This window comes from Armigeres subalbatus, chromosome 2 (genome assembly GCF_024139115.2).
Source record: "Armigeres subalbatus isolate Guangzhou_Male chromosome 2, GZ_Asu_2, whole genome shotgun sequence".
In the NCBI taxonomy this organism is placed as follows: domain Eukaryota; kingdom Metazoa; phylum Arthropoda; class Insecta; order Diptera; family Culicidae; genus Armigeres; species Armigeres subalbatus.
In genome coordinates, this window is record NC_085140.1 from 333,357,348 (window position 1) to 333,379,162 (window position 21,815).

General features: G+C 39.0%; 1 protein-coding gene across 1 annotated transcript; it reads right to left on the minus strand.

Moving 5' to 3' along the window:
- Window positions 1-1,186: 1,186 nt before the first annotated feature.
- LOC134212786 (golgin subfamily A member 6-like protein 25) lies at window positions 1,187-21,495 on the minus strand. Its single transcript, XM_062690951.1, has 2 exons — window positions 21,375-21,495; window positions 1,187-4,637 (listed from the first exon to the last, which is right to left on the minus strand). Exons 1-2 carry the CDS (start codon window positions 21,393-21,395, stop codon window positions 3,753-3,755), a joined length of 906 nt encoding a protein of 301 aa, XP_062546935.1. The 5' UTR covers window positions 21,396-21,495; the 3' UTR covers window positions 1,187-3,752.
- Between the last annotated feature and the right edge of the window lie 320 nt (window positions 21,496-21,815).

The window sequence follows — 21,815 nt, forward strand, 5'->3', positions numbered from 1 at the left end:
TTAGAAACGCTTCTTTGAATGTCTTAGGGAATCTCCAAAGGAATTGCTGGATTTATCTCCAAAGTAATTTCCAGAGGATTTTCTGGAAAAATCCCTAGACCAAACACCGAAAAAATATTTGGAGGAATGTCCAAGGATATTCTTGGACAAATTTAATGTCGAAAATTTCGTTCGTAGACTCCCAAGTAAATTTCTGAATTTTTTTTCTAAATTTGTGGAAAGGATTTTTGCTAGAAGTTCCGGAAGAATTAGGTACTGAAGAAATTTCAGAGCGAATGGAATTTGTTATTTTTTTAAATTAGATATTTTTGGAAAAACATTCCAAAAAATGTCTAGAGACCTTTTCAATAAATTAGACGACTGCATTGCATTTTATTAAATGCAATAAAAATTTCCTAATGTTTGAAATTGCCTGACATTTTTTAAATTATTAGACTGACGCAAAATAATAAATGAGCCAATTACGCCAAAAATGCTGGTGCCCCACCATTACCACAGCTCTGGCGCCGCCAGTGATAACGAGACATATGATAAAATGTTATTTGGCGGAAATTAGATTTTGATGAATTGAAATGCACTTCCACCACAAAGGCAGTTTGTGACAGTTCAAAATCCAATTAAATAAATATCATGCGGCCTAGTATCTAGTGCATTCCTTTTCGAATAAATAGTCAACTTAACTCAAGCATTAAAATTCATTTAACTCCAATACGAATCATAGCCACACTCTTCAACACCGTACTACCCGAAGAAACTCTGCTCCGCTAATACACTACTTAGCCGGGTGAGAGATGTTGTTTTGGTTTTCATTACCACTGCACACCGCGGATACTTACTGCTTGTCGTGCCGCACCTAGACCTAGAGGCCAGTCGCAGTTATGTCAGAGACCTGCAGTGGCGCACCGGGAAACTTGCGTGCTGGTGGTGATCTCGTTGTTGTTCACACGCAATTTGGTAAGATGGGAAGTTGCGGTTTGGGGTTTACGACTTAAGATGACGACGCGACGGTGGCTTTATTTGGCTTGACATACATACTTGTCGATGTCTTGGTTGCGGAAAAGTGGCGGACAGTTTTCAAGACTTAGATAGAGATTACGGGGAACATTTTATCATATGGCGTGGTAGGAAGTTGGTCAAGCTGAAATGGTCATCAGGAGCAGAAGTAGGACAGGAAACGCTGTTATGATTAGTTTTTCATTCAGTTTTGTTTATTTATGACTTGCTCGCAATGTTTTTCTTTTCTGGAAGATCTATTTACAAAATTAATTAACTCACTACGTTTAATATGTACATTTTCTTTTAACAACTTTCGTTCGCAAAAATAAAAAAATCTTCAACAAAAAAAAAATCATAAAACAAAGTAAAAAGTTCTCGATAGTGTTTTAAGGAGAAATCAATTAATAAGATATAACAGTGTGTTACATTAGACGTTTTCTCAATGTTTCGTTGGTTAAATAGATTATTTATTATTTACTTTTTGTATGAAAATATACAAAAATAAATAACAAATCCGAGTTACTCCACTTTCGCTTTTCTCGGGGTTTCCGCGAAAAACTAGATCTAGATTGTGTAGGTTTGTGGCAAGTCATTTCATTCCGAAAGCACGCACCACACGCTTGTTATCGCCGTAAGACGCACGTCACTCTCGCCCGTAGCAGCCTCTCGCACTTCGATTCGGTTTTAGATTTTTCAAACCAAAGAGGCTGCGCTTTCCACCCATTTTTTCCGTCTCACGGCTTCCTCAGATAGTGCATGTTTTGGTTCCGCAACGGATGCTTCCGGATTTTGTGTGTACCCAATTTGTGGCGCGCTCTCTGGTGTCGGTATCAGGCGCTCTAGCGCATTCATGGCAGCCAGGCGGCATGCGGTGGGCCGGTTTTCCAACGCAGCTCAAGCAGTGAGAGTGATTTCAAAGACGCTTCCCCTTTCATTCCATCGCTTTTCGCGGAATTATTTCACCGCTTATAACATGACTTAGTTTTCGTCGTGGCTCCCTTTTCCGCCCCGCCGATGGTGAATGCAAAACAATACCATCAGCATCGAATGGAGTGGATCGAACCATGGGAAACACGGTATGTATGCCAGCGGTGCGTAAGCGCCCCCTTCGAGATGTTTTGATCTTTTGACAGGCCCCCAAGTTGAACATTTCTGTCATTCGCTGGAGGATAAATGCATTGGATTTACAGAATTTGGTTTTCCCATAAATGGGTCCCTAAATGGTGATCTTAGACACATTCATGACAATCTGGTGAAGGGATTCACACGCACTCGCGCAAGCGTTTGAATTATTTAGGTTAAATGCGTGAACTGATCGCTACTATTGATGTTAACGAGCTTTTGGCCTTTCTCGTGCTTTTGTTTGGTGATCAGATAACATTTGTAGATCCATGAAGAGCCTATGCAACGGGGAATTCGTCACCTTGAATTAAATTTTAAGTTTCGGTTCATGTTCCAAATTTGAAAAATAGCAATACTAATATAATTAGAGAAATAGCATACATGATCGACAAAAACAGTTCATGACGTGCTGACCGTTTCGGCCGATTCTTAGAAAATATTTCTGAGATTGCTGGACATGACTTGTAATTGTATTTCCACCACTTCTCTATGTTGATAAATATTGTCTTTTTATGATAGGCTTTCAATTAAACACTATTTCATTGAGCAGGTAACTGCTGTGTAATTTGAAAAATAATGTAGACAATCCGACACAGTTACACAAAGCACCAAAGCGTATCAAATAAAACAATTTACATGATGCTAAGCAGCTCATTTTCGTAAGATTTTATGCTCAATCATCTCAAGTTACATCAAACTCACCATGACACCATGTCGAATCGTTTGATCCAAATGGAATGGATCGTTACTGACGTCTTCAATTCCAATTGACAGCAGTAACCTACAAAAACTTTTTTCGCTCATAACTTCATCAGGCTATTGTTATCGATCACACACAATGGCCTACCCACCGTCTCTCGACGCACATCACGAGCACACTGGCGCCCAATGAAATGTTAAATTAGCCGAGAAAAAATATTTCTTTGAAAACAAATATAGATATCAGAGGAAATGGTTATCTCATCCTCTGTTTTCCTCACCATCTTTTACGAACCGAACCGGTCGTGCACTACTGCATTGTTGCAATTGGCTCCACAACAACTCATCCATCGGAGTACCCTAGTAAGGCGCGGGGTGGAAAATGAAATATTTTGGCATGGGAAGTAGTGTGAGATAATACGCTAATTGAATTGAAAATATTTACATAAAGAAAATCTGGTAACTGGATCCACCACCGTTCCCGCGCGAAGATAAGCTGCTCACGAGAGTGCGACGTCGAAGATGCGTGCCAATCGTCAAACTTGACTGCCCCAACCACGGTGCGCCGTCCGCCCAACACACCGATGGGAGTAACTTTTACGCGTGAAAAACAATATTAGTCAGTAGATGAGAGCACCGACGATGGTGCTCTTGCCTTGCGCGCTCTTTCTACAAGCTTCTTTGGACGTAATGTAGAGGAAAATTACTCTGACAGACACAAGATGAGTAAGAAATAGCGATACCTATTAAAATGTCGTCAGAGATGTCTATAGTTGTGCAACTTGCTGCGATTACGCCAACGGTAGTTAAACCACGACGCGCATTCACAGCATCCGTCGTTTCACATTAAGACAACCCCAACTGATTCTAAACGAAAACAGAAAATACGAAACTAACTAAATTAAAACAACCTAATTCACTACATGGTATAGCGACTAATGCCATCCGTGGCTGACTGGGACACAGGCCTTCTCCCATACGGGTTTCCACACCTTCTTCCACGCGGGCACTTGAATTTCCTTCCAGGCTGGGACCTTGATTTCTTTCCACTCATCCTTCCACTCCAACTTCTTCTCGGTAGCCCACTCCTGCTTCTTCTCAATGCGCCAGATCTCAACCTTCTCCTCCTTCCACGCTTCTTCCTTCTTCTTTACCCAGATCTGCTGCTTCTCCTTGCGCCATACCTGCACCCACTCGTCCTTCCATTCGAGCTTCTTCTCGGTCTTCCATTCCTCCTTCTTTACGGTTTTGGTCACCTTCTTCCAAATTGGTTTCCATACCATCTTCTTCTTCCATAGATCGTGACTGGTGTACTCCCAACCGTGCTCATCCTTGCCCAAGTACTTCTCCCCGGGGATGCCGACCTTCACGGTGTCCGGTACCCAAATCTGTTTCCACTCTGGCACTTCGACTTCTTTCCACACCGGGACTTGAACTTCCTTCCAGATTGGCTTGGTCACCTTCTTCCAGTCCGGTACCTGCACTTCTTTCCACGCGGGGATCTCGGTCTCCTTCCAGTATGGCTTCTTGACGATCTTCCAGTCCGGGACCTTCACCTCGCGCCAAATCGGCACCTCGACCTTCTTCCAGACCGGAATCTGCTCTTTCTTCCACTCGGACTTCCAAACCTCGATCTTTTTCGATTCCCAGACCTTCTTCCAGTCCTCCTTCCAGGCTAGTTTCTTCTGCCACACGCACTTCGGTTCATGGTGCTCGTCATGGCCCTTGTTGAAGAAGAATGGAGCGGGACTGCGTTTCTCGCGTACCGCGACCGGTTCATCCGCTAGAACTAATGTGGCACAGAGGCAGCCAAAGATTGCCTGTGATTGGACAAAGAAGGAAAAAAATAGCTTCCATTAATTAACATGCAACAAATTGCGACTGAATGGCTGTCAACATTTGCGTGTTCACAACCTGATAGAAGTGACTATTGAAAAGGCTTTATTTTCCCACCCACCCAATATGGAGTTCTTCTCAAGTTAAATGTTTGGGGTTAGTACGCGATGGAAGAACAATGCATGGAAGGAAATTCGTCTGTGCTTGCTGCTGCACTGAATGCATTGAACCGAATCGTTTGTTTTTGGTTTCATTGGCGTGGCGGACATGCAGCTGTAGGTCGTATGAGTTCAGACGTTTCGGAAGCTGAGTTTGCGTGATTTAGTCGATATTTCTTATTGCATAAATCAGTAGACATGATAACATGTCTGTTGTTTTCAAGGCTTTCATGTGGTATGTTAGCAAACCATTTATTTACGTCTAGCTGATTTGATCTCTGGGAAGTTCAACATAGCTTAGAGAAACACCTTCAATAAGCGTAGCATAAACGGTAAAAAAAAGTTTAATTTTGTCCATTCGTCAATAGCTTTATTATTGTTTTCTAACTGCACATTAGGACGATTTAAATTTGAAACATCGTTTAAAGTTTTCACGGTATGTTTGGCAAAATCAACTTATTTTCATTTCATTTTCATACATAAAATTTCATAATCCTCGTAAGTTCAATTATAAAATGTTTAATCGGTAGTGATATTATCAAACATTTTCGGAGGTGCTCAAATTGACTATCATCAGCGCCGTAGCGTGAGGTTGGCCAGGTTGGCCCCCGCCAAGGGCGCCAGGCCCTAGGGGGGCGCCGAGATCAAGATTTCAGCTTTTTGAAATAGATCAGATTTATAAGTTAAGGGGCAATTAATAACAAACCGACTACAAAGCCTAAAATAATGGTAAAGATATTGAGAAATCTAGAGCACGAAAAACTATATCTTTATATTTACATCAACATGTCAAATGGTCACTGAGAGTCCTCCGGGTTTTACAGCAGCGATAACCATTGTTTTCTTAAATTCACTAGTTTAAAGTGATTTAGATTCAAGTGACTCCCTCAGAGACTACAACCACAATAAACCCGGTTTTTGAAGGTTCTTTTGTAATAATAAATGGATAAATTTTCTCATTTATCCTATTTATCTATTTATTTGAGTTTCGAAAAATGATTATTATGGCCGTATTTAATCCAATTACATCTCCGATTCCAATAAACCAGAAACGAAGTCGTTGAATATTTGATGAATAGTATGCGTATATACTAGTTGACGAAAAGTTTGAACGAGGATGTGTTAAAAATCGACTAAGTTTCACTTCGAAATGTTGGACCCAAGTCCACAAGTGCGTCTAAACTACCGACAGACCCAATCCAACAATGGATTTATCTCGATACGATTAAACCGATTTGTGATTTTCTTGATTAGACTAGGTCCTATCGTCATTTCGATCAATGACCAACTCACTCCAAATTTTATTGAAAGACCAGTTCCGACCAAGCCACTGCACTGTAAAGTTGGATTTTTTCACCCGAGTAGGTCTGATGGCTATTCCAAAGATCATCCTATCCTCTCCTCCAATCCTAGGGGTTTTCTTGATTCGACAACGTCCGATAGCGATTCGAAAATTGGCCTTTTTTTGTTGGGGCGTAAAACTGCGCCCATTGAGTTGAACTTTTGTGGTATACCCCTGTCCTGATTAATAATAACTATTCGCATTTTGTAGGTTGATCACCATTTGTTATGTAACAACTAAGATGCGTCATACAATAAAACCCACTACCTTTCCAGGATTATCAGTCGTAAATTCTCCTGGTTGCATAAAGCCACTATTTAGAGATTTAGATCTATACTTGTACAATGCATCTCAACAGCAGAGCAGATGTACGGAGGTTCCACGTCCTATGTTACAGAAACGACAGATTTCATTCTGAACGTCTGTCCAATGTTTTTCAAATGATATCTACTCCCGGTCCGGTTATAAGGCCAGTAAATATGCAAAGAGCCCTCTTATTGAGTTCCAAGAGCTTTTCGATTTCTGAAACATTGGGAATAAATTAATTTCTTATTTTATTCAGTAAGAAAGGGGCGCCCAAAAAGGTTTCGCCAAGGGCGCTGAGAGTTCACGCTACGGCTCTGACTATCATTCAAGATTTGCATACAGTTTGCTCTAAAATACCGAAAGTTTTCATTTTCGTTTAGCCATATATTGTCATGTGGTGTTTGTTTCAGAGCTATTGATTGTTTGAGGATATGATTTTCTCATGAAATCACTGTGTTTGGCCTGTGTTGTTAGATATTACCAAATATTCTAAATTTAAATCTTTCTGCTTTTCGGTAGGAATTAATTCATTTTGATCAGAATTATTCGACCCCTTGCCGAGGTAAGACATTTTTGCGAATCGCTGCTCGGTTATTGCAATCGGTAACGTATTTCAAGTGCAGTGACACAAACCGTAACCGAATTCATGTAGCAAAAACCTATCAACAAGTGCCTAACTTACGATACTGAGAAGAATTTAAATAAATTATCATATTTGAACTAGTGTAATTAAAGAAAATGCCTTCCCCGCTTTGAGGGGACATCAACCTCCCTTAAACGGGTAGTTTCTAGTGAAAGCAAGTGCAGCATAGTCAAAAAAAAATCTGGAATAGGTTTCCGCATTCTTGATTGAGAAGGCTGTGTCTAGTTACTGTGGCGAAGTGGAAAAATCAAAATAAAACCCGCGACGGAAAGGTCATTGTGCACACAAAAAATGAAAAACAAGCGAAAAACTTGATGAAGCTTACCATGCTTTGTGACAACACCCGTCATTGCACTATCAGGTGGCCGAAAATCAAAAATCGACTTTCTCCAATTTGTAATTCAAGTTGACCTACTAAAAGCTAATGCTTCAGAGATTAAACCCCAAAATATCTGCACTCTAAGCCACATGGTTATCGAGATATAGGCATCAGAACCAAGCACTGTTTAGATTTTGAAAAACCAATGCATTGTTCAATTGCCAATATCTTCGGCTACAGTAACTTTGTCCCACCCCTTGTCCCTTGAAGCGGGTAACATGCGGAAAAATAAGTAGCAAGACATCCTAAAATGGCCCGATGAAAAAATAAAAATTATTTCATGCAAAATGTTCCATACAAAATTGTTTTCTCAATGTTTCGTCTAGGGACTACCACTACGAATTTCTTTGGACTTCACAAAATGCGTTAAAATCAAATCCAGCTGCTTATGGCTGCAAATCTGCGATCACTTTTTCAAAAACAAAAGTCAAAAATTTTGAAACGCTAAATATGGGTATTTTTATAATATACGACAGACTACGATGGGCTGGATACCTATTTCGTACACCTATTAGAAGAGCATCAAAAGCAGAATAAATAGAGAGAGTAAAAAACTTGGAAGATGTCGTAGGCTTCGTGATAGGGTGTGTACACGATGGCTTATGCAACTGGCGACGGATACTCCATTAGGCGTAGGCTCACCAAGAGGAGGCAGCCCATTATCTATCATGTAATCAAGTAATAAATATGAAAAACAATGGAATTATAAGGGTAAATATTCTAAGAGCTCGAAAAAGTATATATCTTTTTTCAAACTGCTAGAATTTACTCTCAGTTAGGGGCAGAGATAGGGACACTTATGGAATATCTCCATTACTCGCATTGATGTGATTTCTCGAGTGCCTTCTACCATATCTAGATTTAAAAAAAGTTAGATTTTAAAACGTGACAGGTATGAAAGATACTAAAGAAAGAGTGTCTGAAAGGAAAACAGCTCATACAGAAAAGGCTTTATGATAGCTTCGAAGCCAAGGCAATGTGGAGCAAGATGAGGTACAACTGGGAGCAGATGTCGACAAACGTTTTTGTATCCAAATCTGTTGTCAACGATGTCCACGAAGATCTAATTAATACACCGTTTCTGGAACATTCTGATTGCGATAAACTGTCAAGAGCTAATAAACCCTAAAAAGTTAGACAGTGATTGCAAATCAACCTACCGATTAAATTTGCAACTGTATGAATGATAAGTTCCTGTTACGGTGGATAAAGTCCTTGTCCTTGCCGGGGATGTAATAATCCATTCACTAGAGTTACTTGAAATGTTGGTTAAAGAAGTAGCTTCCAACACAAGCACCTAAAAAATTGGTTCCATCATGTCAGGAAAGCTGCCTGAACCGATCATACTATCACAATCGACAGGGATCGGAAAAAGATGATGTCAGGGGAAAAATTATCTAATCTACAGTAAACGATCGAAAACTAACAAGCCTAAATGACGAAACCCCTGCCTTCATACACTCAGCTAACCATAACAGTAACACAAATCCAGCTTCGTGCATCGATCTTACAATACAAAACAGAATGCGCACAGCTAGATGGAAAGTTGAAGGCGCTAACTGGAGCACTTATGAAGCTGAAATTGGAAAACTAATTCTTCCAAACGGAAACTACTCTATAGACCAAATAACAGAAGCGATACAAACAGCAGCGTCTAAATCGATACCTCAATCTTCCACGAAGGTCCACCCCAAGGCAGTACCCTGGTGGAACTCAACTGTCGCAGAAGCAGTTAAAACGAGGAGAAAAGCTCTAAGGACGAATTTATTCTTGCTAGAAAAAAATGCAAAAAAATCATAAAAGAATAAAAACGGAAAAGTTGAGAAAGATTTGCCTCGTCGATTAACGAAAATACACCAACTAAAGAAATTTGGAACCGTATCCAATCCATATCCAAGAAAAAATCATCTTCAAGAACGTGGACTATTAGCACGGACGATTAAGTCATTTCGAAACCACTCGAAATCTAAAATCACTTAGCTGAACACTTTTACAAAGAATCTTCCGATGAAACATACTCCGTAACTTTCATAAATAAAAAACAGAAAGAAGACAAATTTCCAATTTATTTCAAAAGCAACCGGAACTCAAGCCTATGCATACCATACTCGATGAATGAACTTCTCGTACAGTTGGATAAACTATCAGGAACTTCACCAGGTCCAGACGAAATACACTGCGTAATGTTGAAAAATTGATATTCTACATACATTAAAAAGGTTTTGCTTGCTTCATTCAACAGTGTCTAGACCTGTGGAATCTTTTCAGAATCACGGAGAAAATCGATTTTTATACCAATACCAAAGCCAGGAAAATGTCCAAGAACCTTAGACCAATATGTCTATCAAGTTGCATACTTAAATTATTCGAGCGAATGGTAAACAAATGCCTAATGGAACATCTTGAATTAAACAAAATATTTGGAAATTCACAATACGGACTTTAAAAAAGGCACCAAACAACAGACGTTATCACTCACATCGATAACTTCGGCAAAGAATGCATTCTTGAACTTATCCAAAGCATATGACCGAATCTGGCAACGCGACGTCTTATTCTGCAGAAGCTAGCAAAAGCAGGGATATTCGGTAACATGGCAAGATTCTGCGAACTTTTTTTTAGAACGCAGAAAATTCCAAGTGAGATACGAAGATCAACTATCAGACTTCAAAACCGTAGAGAGGTGAGTCAGCCAAGGGCTGAAAACCTCTTAAATAAAGACGATAATAATAAGACTTCAAAACTCAAATTAACGGTGTTCCCCGAGGATCAGTACTGGCGCAGATGACATAACAATAGCAGTTATCTCTAAATCAGCCAAATGGACTGGTGTAAAAGTACAAAACATCCTGAATTCCATACAAAAATGGACCGACGCTGCTGGTTTTGAAATTTCAGGCTCCAAATCAGCTGTAATGAGTACGGGAAGAAGAAGGAAAGTGAATAATCAACCCAACCAACTCTGAATAACGAAGAAATCCCAACTTGTGCTTTGGATTGACAGAAATTTTAACCATATTCACATCAAAACAACACGAGACGAGGTCAAAAAGCGACTTAATATAATGAGATGTCTCAGCAATACCAATTTCGGTGCTGATATAAAATGCGTCCTACATATTCTAAAAATGGTCATTTAACCAAAACTAATATATAGAATTACTATAACAACGCGTGCCAATAAAAACAATATATTCAAAATGGAATCCCTATATCATCAAGGAATTCGCCTTCCCACCGCGCCTTCCACTCCAGTCCTATAGACAGTATTCTTTCAGAAAATGGGCCCACTGCAACTAATAATGACAGAAAAAATCATCACATATACAACAAGGCAACCAGCCAGAGGAATTCTTACTCCAGACCTTCACATCGTGGAAGAAACAAGAAATCTGATTATCAAAATACTCCATTCCTCACATTGAAATTGAGAGCGAAAATCCTTCAAGAACAGACAAAACAGAACAACCAAAGCCAGTTAACACAGGCATCCCAGATGATGCCAGCAGTTTAGAAAAAAACTGTCAATTTCATTAGAAAATGCAATTTTGCAGAAGTTGCTCTAAGCAAACTAGCTCCACCAGCTCTACAGAGAACTTCACATACTCCATTCACCAATAGAACCATCAATTAATAAGTTGAATCAATGAGAGGTTTTTTTACAATCCCGATACATGGGAAAAAAAATCATAAGGCCAATAGCTAATGAACCCGTTACATTTTTCGTTTATGCCTTGCACCAGTCTAGAAAATATTGGATATAAAAAAGCACTCTCACAGAGAAAAAAAAACAATACTAGAGTTTCCTTTACTCCATGTCGGTCTGTTGACTAATCACCCAAAAAACAAATTTGACAATTTTTGTATAAAATCTTAGCATATACAATTCTGTAAGCTTTTTATACAGATATTGTATTAAAATACAATAACAATTGTATTAAAATCTTCCGAAATTGTATATGCCCAATTATTATACAGTTTCTGTAAGGTTCTTATGCAGAACTGTATTAAAATCTGCCATCCGCTGGTTAGGTGATACTTCTTCCGGCAGCTGCAGCTCTCTTCTATTTAAACAACAAGTATCTACAACACATCATCAACAACATTCCTTGATATGCAAAAGAGCAGCAACATTTAACTGGTATCTGCTTCCTGCTTATCTCTCGTCCAGGTGTCGCACGCTACCTGATACATATTCCAACACTCCTCGTTGGAATGCAAGCCTCGCTAATCTCCTTGCTCCTCCTAACACTGTGCAAGTCGTCCTGAGCTCCTCGTCTCCAAAACAACTTCTGGTCCAATCTGTTGCCAGTACAAATGGCCTTCCATTTGACGCTAATAGAACAACCGATGCTGCATGTGCACCTGCTACTCCCAACCATCGGATGGTATATTTCAATGCAAGTTCTGCATTAAGAAACTATATAAAATTTTAGCATACACAATTTTGGAAGATTTTAATACAACTGTTGAGAGGAGTTTGATAAGTTGAGTGAAACTGGCAACACTGGTGGTTCAATAATATTTGATTAGTGATTAAGAGTGCGATGGAGCCTGGGATTAGTGAAATGAAGTGAAACTAGATTGTAAATCAATGCAGTATATTGAGTTTATAATTTATTAATAGATAATAAATTTCAGTTTTGAAGCTGTTTCTAATGGAAGACTGCTGTCAAAAACGATTTCAATCGGGCCAGGAAAATCCCATCGCAACAACAGCCATTGTATTAAGATCTCACAATTTTGTATTGATTTAATACAGTATTTCTATAAAAGGCTCAAATTTTTGTATTGAAACTTTTCAGAATTGTGAACATATGCCAAGATTTTATACAATAAGAGTAAGATTCGTGTTTTGGGGTGTGTTGGTGTGTACATTGGCACTAAGCTCCTCCTATACTTCTGCTGAATAACTTTTGACTGTTTTGTTCCAAAGCTTCTCTTCGACTCCTGCTAACTAGCTAGCAACCTACTGAACGTTCCAACTTTCCAATATATTCCGAACTTCGCAGCCAATCCATGATCTCACGGCGCCACGTGTCATCGACACAATGCTGCAGATCCTTAACCGTTCTCGGGCCCATAAGCTGTTGAAGATAAGGGAGAGCTGCAGCTGCTGGCAGAAGTATCAGTCAGTAGCCTGCCATGGAGTGAGGAAGTTGTCTTATCTCCGGGCCCAGGTTATGGGCCCAGTATGTTTCCACTGCACATTTTCCATTTACAGCGAAGTATTGCCCACTATCTGTTGTTCCAGCAGAAAATACGTTGCTTCAAAAAAGCATTAAATGCAAACCCAGAAACTGTCTAAATCCAATCTATATTCAAAACAATGCAAGCAATCAAGCCAACTTTGACCGACAGCCAATGCGTCTTTTCGGACTTGGCGAGTATCTGTTCGAAAAAGCGCACTCTTCTTTCCGAATAAAAACGAGAATATTATTTGCTTCTTGAAGTCGTATCCCAAGTAACAATTGTATTGCCGCTGTGTTTTATTTGAATTTTAATAAGGTTTTATTGTGAGAATTACTAAAGCCCATCGTTTTATGATGGTAATATATTTTGCCAACAAAAAACGGTTTTATATCACTCTAGAGTTATCAATAAATCCCTAATAAACCATTTTACAATTCATGATTATAATATCTGGCCTTTGAGTTATAAAACGGCCTACTTTTCCATACCAACGAAATGGGTGCTTTAATGAACATTATGCTACTCAAATGGGTTGCATAATTTTCATTATAACACTCATTTAGGTGCTACAATGAAAAACCAACATCAGAACAGTACTCGCGCCCCCTTTATGTGTGAATCATGCAAGAAGCTATTTTACGAAACGGGTGAAATGACTGGAGACCTAACACTAATATTTACTTTTTATACGGAATACTTACGAAAATGAAACGAAAAGATGATGATGATGACGAAATGATGATAGTTGGCATGCAAATTTACCAAAACAAAACACCGAGCCGTTCACTCAACTGATGGTGAAATTGCGATCAGCTGATCGAAACTGTCTCATAAAATGACTTAAAAGGCATTCACTGAGGTTGTCATATTTGAAACGACATGATGTGCTGAGTTTCTGATATAACTCAGCTGCTTCATATTTTCCAAATAAAAATAAATTAAGCCTTGAATAAGACAGTTTAAAAATCAAAAATCGGTCATAGGAATCGCAGGTGTTTTTCAATAAGAACAAAACACGTTTGTCTGAATCAATTCAATATCTTTCGAAAGTTCTGTGGCCAGGGTTATTTGGATGTTATAATAAAGTCACTTTGAAGTTTAATTCGATTTTAATTTGGGAAATGAGATAAATATGAAATGCATAAATAGTAGTTCGTGCAGATCATTTTCCAGCACGAAGTTCCAACGAGGCGAGCAGAGATGGATAAATACTCTACGAGTACTGGGAAAATTGACTCTTGCAACGAATTGCACATGCTGTTTATAATGTATAATATGACAAATCTCTACCAAAACTTGAAAATCTAATATACTTCACATGATCATTCTTTCCAATAAATCATGTTGCTGCCGAGAACAATCATTTTCCATGTTACTGTGCCATAGCTCGACAAACCATGAAGCGAAAGATTAACTTCCCTATGGAAAAATGTGATGTCATATCCATAAAACTGTTTCATTTGATGCACGACGCAGAGAATACATTTTTTGAACGCTCACCCAAGCTACTTGAGGAAAATGTACTCATGTAACTAACATTCTAATGTTACTTTTTTTCGCATGCACATTTCACTTTCACATACATCTGCTTCCTACAAAGGTCTCAGATACAAAGTATACTGGCAAAAAACAAGAATTTCGTGTATCCGTAAAAAAAACACAAATTTCCGTAGATTCACTGAGACCTTCCATTTTCATAGGTCTGATTTCGCTGCCCGTAGAAAGAAAAAGTGTTTCTCGTCTCAGCCACTAGACAAGCTTAAAACGGTCATGAAGTAACCAAGGAGAATTATTGAGGAAATCACGAAAACATTTAAGCTATTTACCGCCAGATTTTTTGCTTTCATAAAGATATCTGACGCCATATCTCAATAGCTGTAATTAAAATTCGATCAAAAAGATTATTTGTCAGTGAAATTCAAATATTTCTGGAGGATGCTGAAAAAGGTTCCACATTATTATTATAGTTCATAACTATAATACGACAATGGTAGGGTTCTTTTCTACTTTTATTCAACCTAATTTGTTGATTAATAATTTTTAAATTTGCCTTTTATAAACATATATTTCTGATTTCAATCGGCGGTTATTTGGAGAGACATTTGTCAAATTTCCATTAATGTATGATATGATATATTTGATGTAAATTCAATCAAAATTGAAACAAAAAAAGAGAGGATTACCGTCTTTGACCAGAAGGCATACAAACAAACTAGATAATGGAAAGGGTATTTACCCAACACCCAATATTCTAGTGGAAAAATTTCCGCTTCACGAAAAGTTTTCTCCATACTAGATTGGGTATCGAGCCCATACCCCACAGCACGATAATGCACATAGACGACTGACGCATATTCGACTATTCGAACGCCACCATTGATTTATGAAAAATCGCACCGAGGAGCCGAATTTTCTTTGGTTAAAGAGATGCTTTCTTGTATACGGCTATTGTGGGCTTCGTGGCCGTGCGGTTAGCGACGTCAATCGTCTAGACGCATGTGCTGTGGAGTGTGGGTTCGATTCCCGCCCCGGTAAAGAGAAAACTTTTCGTAAAGCGAAAAGTTCTCCACTGGTCCACTGGGTGTTGTGTAAATGTCCTGTCCGTTGTCTAATGCTAGATGTTAAGTGTTCAGTCTGTGCGATCTCTGGTCGAAGACGGTGACCCTGTCTTTAACAAGTATAAAATCACAAACCATCGACTAATAGAAAATCAACCCTTTTGTTTAGCACAATGCTCAAACTTATTCAACATCATTCGACCTTTACTACTCTAAGGTTGAATAATTAAGGACAATATTCACTAATAACCACTCGAAAAAGCGCTTCTGATCGAAATTGCAAAAGAAGCGCTCGAAAGCACTCTTGCCGATCATTATGTTAATTCAGCTGAGTGCAGCTGTACTTATTATGATTGAGGACTGCAGCACAGCGAACTGCTGCCAGCATGTTGCAAGCATGTCTTCGAGTTTGGGGTTACGTGATGATGCTGATGGATGACGCACCTACTCACTCAACATGGCTACACATTTCGTAAAGCCTTCTGCTGTCCAAGGCTGTGCGATTGACATCGATCATTATCAAGATAAACCAATCATAGACCAAAAAGGCAGTGCTTGGGAAATAATGGTGGGGTTTTTATGAGGTAGTGGTGATGTCGCCTTTCTATCTTTTAGACACGTCTCATAATAATAGTAATTAGTAGATTAAACGCTTTGAATATTTAAATTCATTTTGATTGAAGGCAACGTATTGCTACAACTTAGAAAATATACAAAAATCTTTTAAAATCTTCTATTGCTATCCAAAATCAAAAGTTGTGTTTGATCTGAAGTATGGTTGCCGCATATTAAGTGAAGGCTATTTTAGAGATTTTGCTTCCTGCAATTGTCATCCATCATTTCACTCATGAGGAGCTTTTCGTATACTTTTTCTAAAATATAACTAAATAAACTAACAAGCCGTGAAATGAGACACTTTCGCAAGAAAGTACTAATGAATTTCCGAAAATTAACGAAAAAGACTTATTACCCGGATATGATCAATCCTATGGTCGCATTCAGAACACATATCGCACATAATACCAGGTCCATCAATTTCTTTTCAAAGGTTTCAAGGGCTCCACGACCTTGACATTGTGGGTATTTTATGGCATCGCATATTGTGCAGGCGCCATCCACGTATCGGCATTCGTATTGCTACTCTTCAGTAAGTCAATAAGTCATGCACGTTTCCGTGAAGAGCTCGAGCTAACAACACAAAGCATAAATTCAAACGGTGCATCATAAACAGTCAAATAGCCATCATCAACGTCGTCGTCAACGTCGCCATATGCCCCGCAATGATATTCATCATCATAAACATTCAATAGAGACGTGTGAACAGCTTGCCGGATAGGCCTACCGACTGTCATCGCTATTGATTGGTGTTTTGGTACAGACTCTGAGGCACGGCGGATGCGAACAAACAAAAACTGTTCGCAGCAACTGAATGGACGATCGTTTTTCTCAACAAGGGGTGAAAATTAAGAAGAAAAGAGCCATCTCTTTTGGAACGCTCAGCGTGAAAAGCGAGCGAGCACAGCTCACAACAAACAAAAAGACTACACACCATTTGGGAGGCGCTTTATTTGCGGTTATCGCATCGCAGACGCCGCTCCGCATTGTCCACTTTATCATGCTTGGTTGCGTAGCGCCATGCGCGCAGCTACCTATTATTTAACCGCAGTGACCAAAATGTTGGGCAAAATTCTTAAACGTTATTTGAAAACGAATGTGATTATTAGAATTAAAGCGCAGATCAGTCATGTCATTCTTGCAAACATATGCCCAGTAACCGTTCACTAATCGCAACAATATTCACAACTTCAAACAAACGTCAATGTGAAATTAAAGTCTCCCGACCACTGTGCGTCTCATATATTGTTTACTGCTCACTTAATCGAAGTTAATTGACATGAGTAACCTGGTGGCATTTCCCGGATGTAATGGCGTGTAACCTGTCGCGATCCGACAACACTGAACCGTCAAGCTACCGTGTGCCGATCGAACTTAATTGGTTGAAGTCGGTTAAATACCACCATCTGTGCGACTCACACGATACGCGACCACCCGATCAGCGGTGATTTATTGCCGAAGCGCATCAATAATCAGCGCCAGAGCGCTCGTGAATATGTCGCGTCGTCGCGCACCTTTATGCGATCGACAAACCCTGCCAACCGACAATAATGGGTGAGGTTTTTGGGCGAGATAAAGAGGAAAAGCCGAAAGAAAGGCTTGTAATCATATGCAAATCGGCGCGTGCTCATGCGTGTTAATGAGTGCTGGCGCTTCTGCCGAGAGCAGCACCAGCAGAGACAAACATAAAGGATAATGGATGACTGTGTGTGAATTCGATTATGTTAATTTAATTCAGCCGTTTAGTGACAAACAGATGATCTCCAATTTATAATTTAGCAGCCCGAGTGGGCTACTGTTACTGCTTTTGTTGGCGCCTGATAAAAGATTAAATTTATGGGCTATTGTTAGCATGTTGATTTGGATTTGTTGAATGCTTATGAAGTGAATTACCGAAGATAATTTGTTACAAAATGCTATAAAAGTTCAGAAGGAATTTGGTGAGGAGTTGATTTAAATAAAATCCGCAGGAAAAAGTTTCGTAATTTACTCTTAATAGATGATAAGACAGGAGACGACTCAAGGACGATTTTTGCATTACGGTGGGAAGTAATTACACATTCCCAATTTGTCGGACTAAAAATTGATTGTTGGTTTGATACACGGTTGAGTTGATAAGGAATTGCTCAAATTTTGATTTTTAATAGGGTGTACTGAAGGACTAAAACTTAAAATACTGTCGATTAGTTAGCATCATGGAAAAAATGCAGTTAAAAATTACCCATTGGGTATTTTTGCTTTAGAATTTGGATAAAAGTAGTATAGAGTGTATTGTTTACACTGTATTTTAATCACTGTCAGTTTTCCAAAAATAAAAAAAAAAAAACTTTCAAACAATGAGGTTGTAAGCTGTCAGCTTTGGACAAATGGCAAAAGAAAAAGAAAATGGCGTCACCCGAAAAGCAGCTTTGCGAATTGATTATTTTGCTAACACCAGGAAAATCCTCAGCTCGCTCATCAGAACATCGGAAAACAACATGGAATCGTGCAGCTAACGGTGCGTCATGTGGTTAAACGTTACTACGAAGCCAGTGAGCATCAAACGGAAGGAGAAATGCGGTCAGAATGGATGTTCTATTAGTGACCAGGATCACAAACGTGTCGTGAAATCTTTTAAGCGGAATCCCTGTGCTCCGGTCAGGGATAGGACCAAACAGTTGAATAAGAACAAGTCCTTCGTTCAGAGAGGTAAGAATCGAGAGGGACTGCATAGGTGGAAAGACTCCAAATAGTGACGAACGGCAAAAAACGGTGAGAAAGTCGCGGGCCCAGAAACAATACTCCTAGATGCTGACAAAGCTGAAATATAAAAGTAATTTGAAAAGTTTTCAACAATTACCTCTTCATATTTGTTGCAGATAAAATGCAACGCAACATTGTCTTTATCCTCTGCAGATAAGGACAAAGAGTTATCGCTATTCTCTTTTGTTGCTTGTTTTATGCATTTTTCAGCGACAATTACACTCCTTGCTTATCATGAATGATGAGACTTACGTCAAGGCAGACCTCTGGCAGATTCTGGGGCTACTATTATTTAACGCTCAGCACAAGTTCGATGTTTCAAAGGAAGTAAGGAAATGAAATTTTCGAAGGTTATGCAGAAATACATGATTTGGTAAGCAATCTGTTCAAGTGAAGGACTGTAAACGGGGAGATCTACCTCAAAAAGTGTCTACAGAAGCGTCTGCATCCTCTGTTGAAGCGACACGAGGGCCTTACGATCGTTAGGCCAGATCTAGCGTCGTGCCACTATTCAAATGTTGTATTGGAGTAGTACGAAGCTGATTTTCGTATCCAAGGACATGTACTGGGCTATTATTAAGCAAGCACTACGATAGCATCCCAAGGCAGTCAAATCTAAGGAAGACATAAAGAAAAAGTGGGTTTCCGTACAGGAGAAGCTGCTGCCAGATTTTGTACAGAACCTAATGAGTAGAGTTAAACGTAATATGGGACCGTATGGCTGGTTATGATATTGTAGTTGAATGTAATAAATATGCCAAAAGCTCACTAATGGTTTATGTTTTATTGTTTGAAATTTAGAAAAGGGTCGGTCGACTAGGTAATCTTCTACATCGTATTTTCCGTGATGCAATTTAATGTGGGACACCCTTTATATGAATTTCTTATGTCTATCATTTACAAGATAAAGAATGTATATGAGAAACTTTGACATGATGGAGGCGTTATATTTGCTCCAATCTACATAAACTTCTCGGCCAATTACTCAGCATGAGTCAAATAAATGACAAACGCAAAATAACTTTAACGAAGAACGCTTCATTAAATATTGTATATTGTTCCTGAAGAATTACCAAGAAGAAAAAACCAATCCTTCTTTTTTATTCTTTTTTAAAGAGACTTGCAGCCCTAGGCTGGCTAACCTCTGATAACCAATTCTCAATATAAGAATTGCAATGGATAAGGGGAAATTGTATGGAAAACTAACAGGATGTTACCAAAATTGCATTTTTTTATAAATACTGAACCTTTGCTAAATGTAATAAAAGCCTTCGTATGTGCTTTTTTCATAAATATATGAAAATGTCGTAAGCGAATTGAAAAAAAAAACAATAAATAAATACACGAGGAATAATGTTAATACCATCAGTTGATTGATTATTTATAAGCTTTTGTTCAAGTACAACTCATTTTTATTGCGTGAGAAGCAAATTAAGAAATTTTCGGATTTTCTGGTCCGGCATATTTGACCTAAATGTTTACATCTCGTGATTTATTGGCACAGTGTGTAGCAAGATGTTAAACAGCAGGTTTAAAATTGGTTTCTGTGTAAACAAATTTTCAAAACCTACAATACTATTTGACAAAATTACGACCTTTTACATAACTTGTACAATTGATTAATCAATTAATTACTTCACTTCAGTGATTTTTTTGCCATCGTTTTCGAGATAATCAGAACGTGGTTGGCTCATCTCGTATTCAGTGATTTTCAAATGAATTTCATACCTAAAAAGGCTTGTACATATTAGAATCATGCAATTTAACATTTCAAGATTTTTACAATTTTCGTTAAATTATTATTTTAAAAAATATATAGAAAGCAATGAACGGGTTCTAACGGCGGCCACGTAATTTATATAAGCAGTGCCCTTAAATCATGCAAATATGAAATTTTATCGCTAAACAAGCACTCTTATTTGGGAGAACAGCATTTCAATCAATTCAGTTGACCCAAAGCTTCGAACACACAATAAAAAAAATGCTCCAAACACACAAACAAAGCACTGATTTGACTATAGGAGTCGATGTCAATTCGTTGAACTGAATTATGCTGAATCATTATTTAATCATTTTTTTTTCGAACAGCGCTTCCAAAAACTCGAATGTTTACTTCTTTCTTCGAAGCATTGAATGCATCACAAAGATCCATAAAATTCACTTTATTGTCAGTCGATGTGGATTCCTCTGGATTTCCGTCACCACAAATCAAGTAAAGTTCAAAGTTGAATGACGCTTCTGACGTCAAAGAACGATGCACTACAATGTCTTCTCCAAGATCACAACGGTCCTTTTATGAATGCTTCACAATCACGCAAAGCCATGTTCAACGATATCGAAACATTGAGAACGTCCGTCGATGGTAGTGACACCTTGACGTTCTCGCAAAATCCCCATTAGAGTAATTAGTTGTATCCGTATGTTGTTAGTATCCTGCTGCATGCCGCCTAACTGATGCTGTTGGTTTCACTCAATCAGTAAGAAATTCTGCTACTTTTCAGCGTCCGTTCAGTTTATTGACAATCTCACTGATTGATAGTCCTTTAAGTTTCAGCATGCCACAAATGTCCAATTGCATAGTTCCAAACACCATCACAGTTTTGACTTCAGAGTCAATGTTCATTTCTTCCTTTTACACTGTATTGGCACGTTAGTAATCAGTCCTCAAATGTTATTGTATCACTAAACCCCATTGTTTTTCCTGTTGACAAATTCTCGTCACAACACCTCCAATGCTAAGCGTAGCAATTACATATATCTTATGTAAATAGAATAGAACACTAACCAATAGCGCTAACGACCTCATCTTAGATGGTCGACGCAGCAGTATTACGCTAAACTAAACCAAACACTACACTTCTTGACCACGCTGGTCTTGATACTGTTAATAAATTGAAGAAGATCAACCGTTTTATACCAAAATTAAGTTTTACTCTCGGCGTGTATGCGCGGCGCGCCAAAAACCCATTCGCGAGCGCAAAACCTCCCTCGGTAGGGTGGCGCACCACCGTTGCCGAGGCACGGAAAATCTCAAACCCGTTCGACCCGAATGAACGCCCCGCTAACTGACAGCCTGTTTTTGGTCCACTACGACCGGTGGCGTTGGGAGAGAACTCAGCCACGACGAAAGCGAAAGTCGCCCCACAGCATGCTCCGCCGAAACTGACAGCCACCGCCGCAGCGTGAGAGCGGCAATACTCAAGAACCGATCGGCCCAGACACCGCA

Excerpts from the sequence above, each read along its gene's own strand:
- LOC134212786 (XM_062690951.1), bottom strand. The coding sequence starts at position 21,395 with ATGAGGTCGTTAGCGCTATTG. Across the intron at positions 4,638-21,374 it reads TGAGGTCGTTAGCGCTATTG|GCAATCTTTGGCTGCCTCTG; the intron begins GTTAGTGTTCTA and ends GTCCAATCACAG.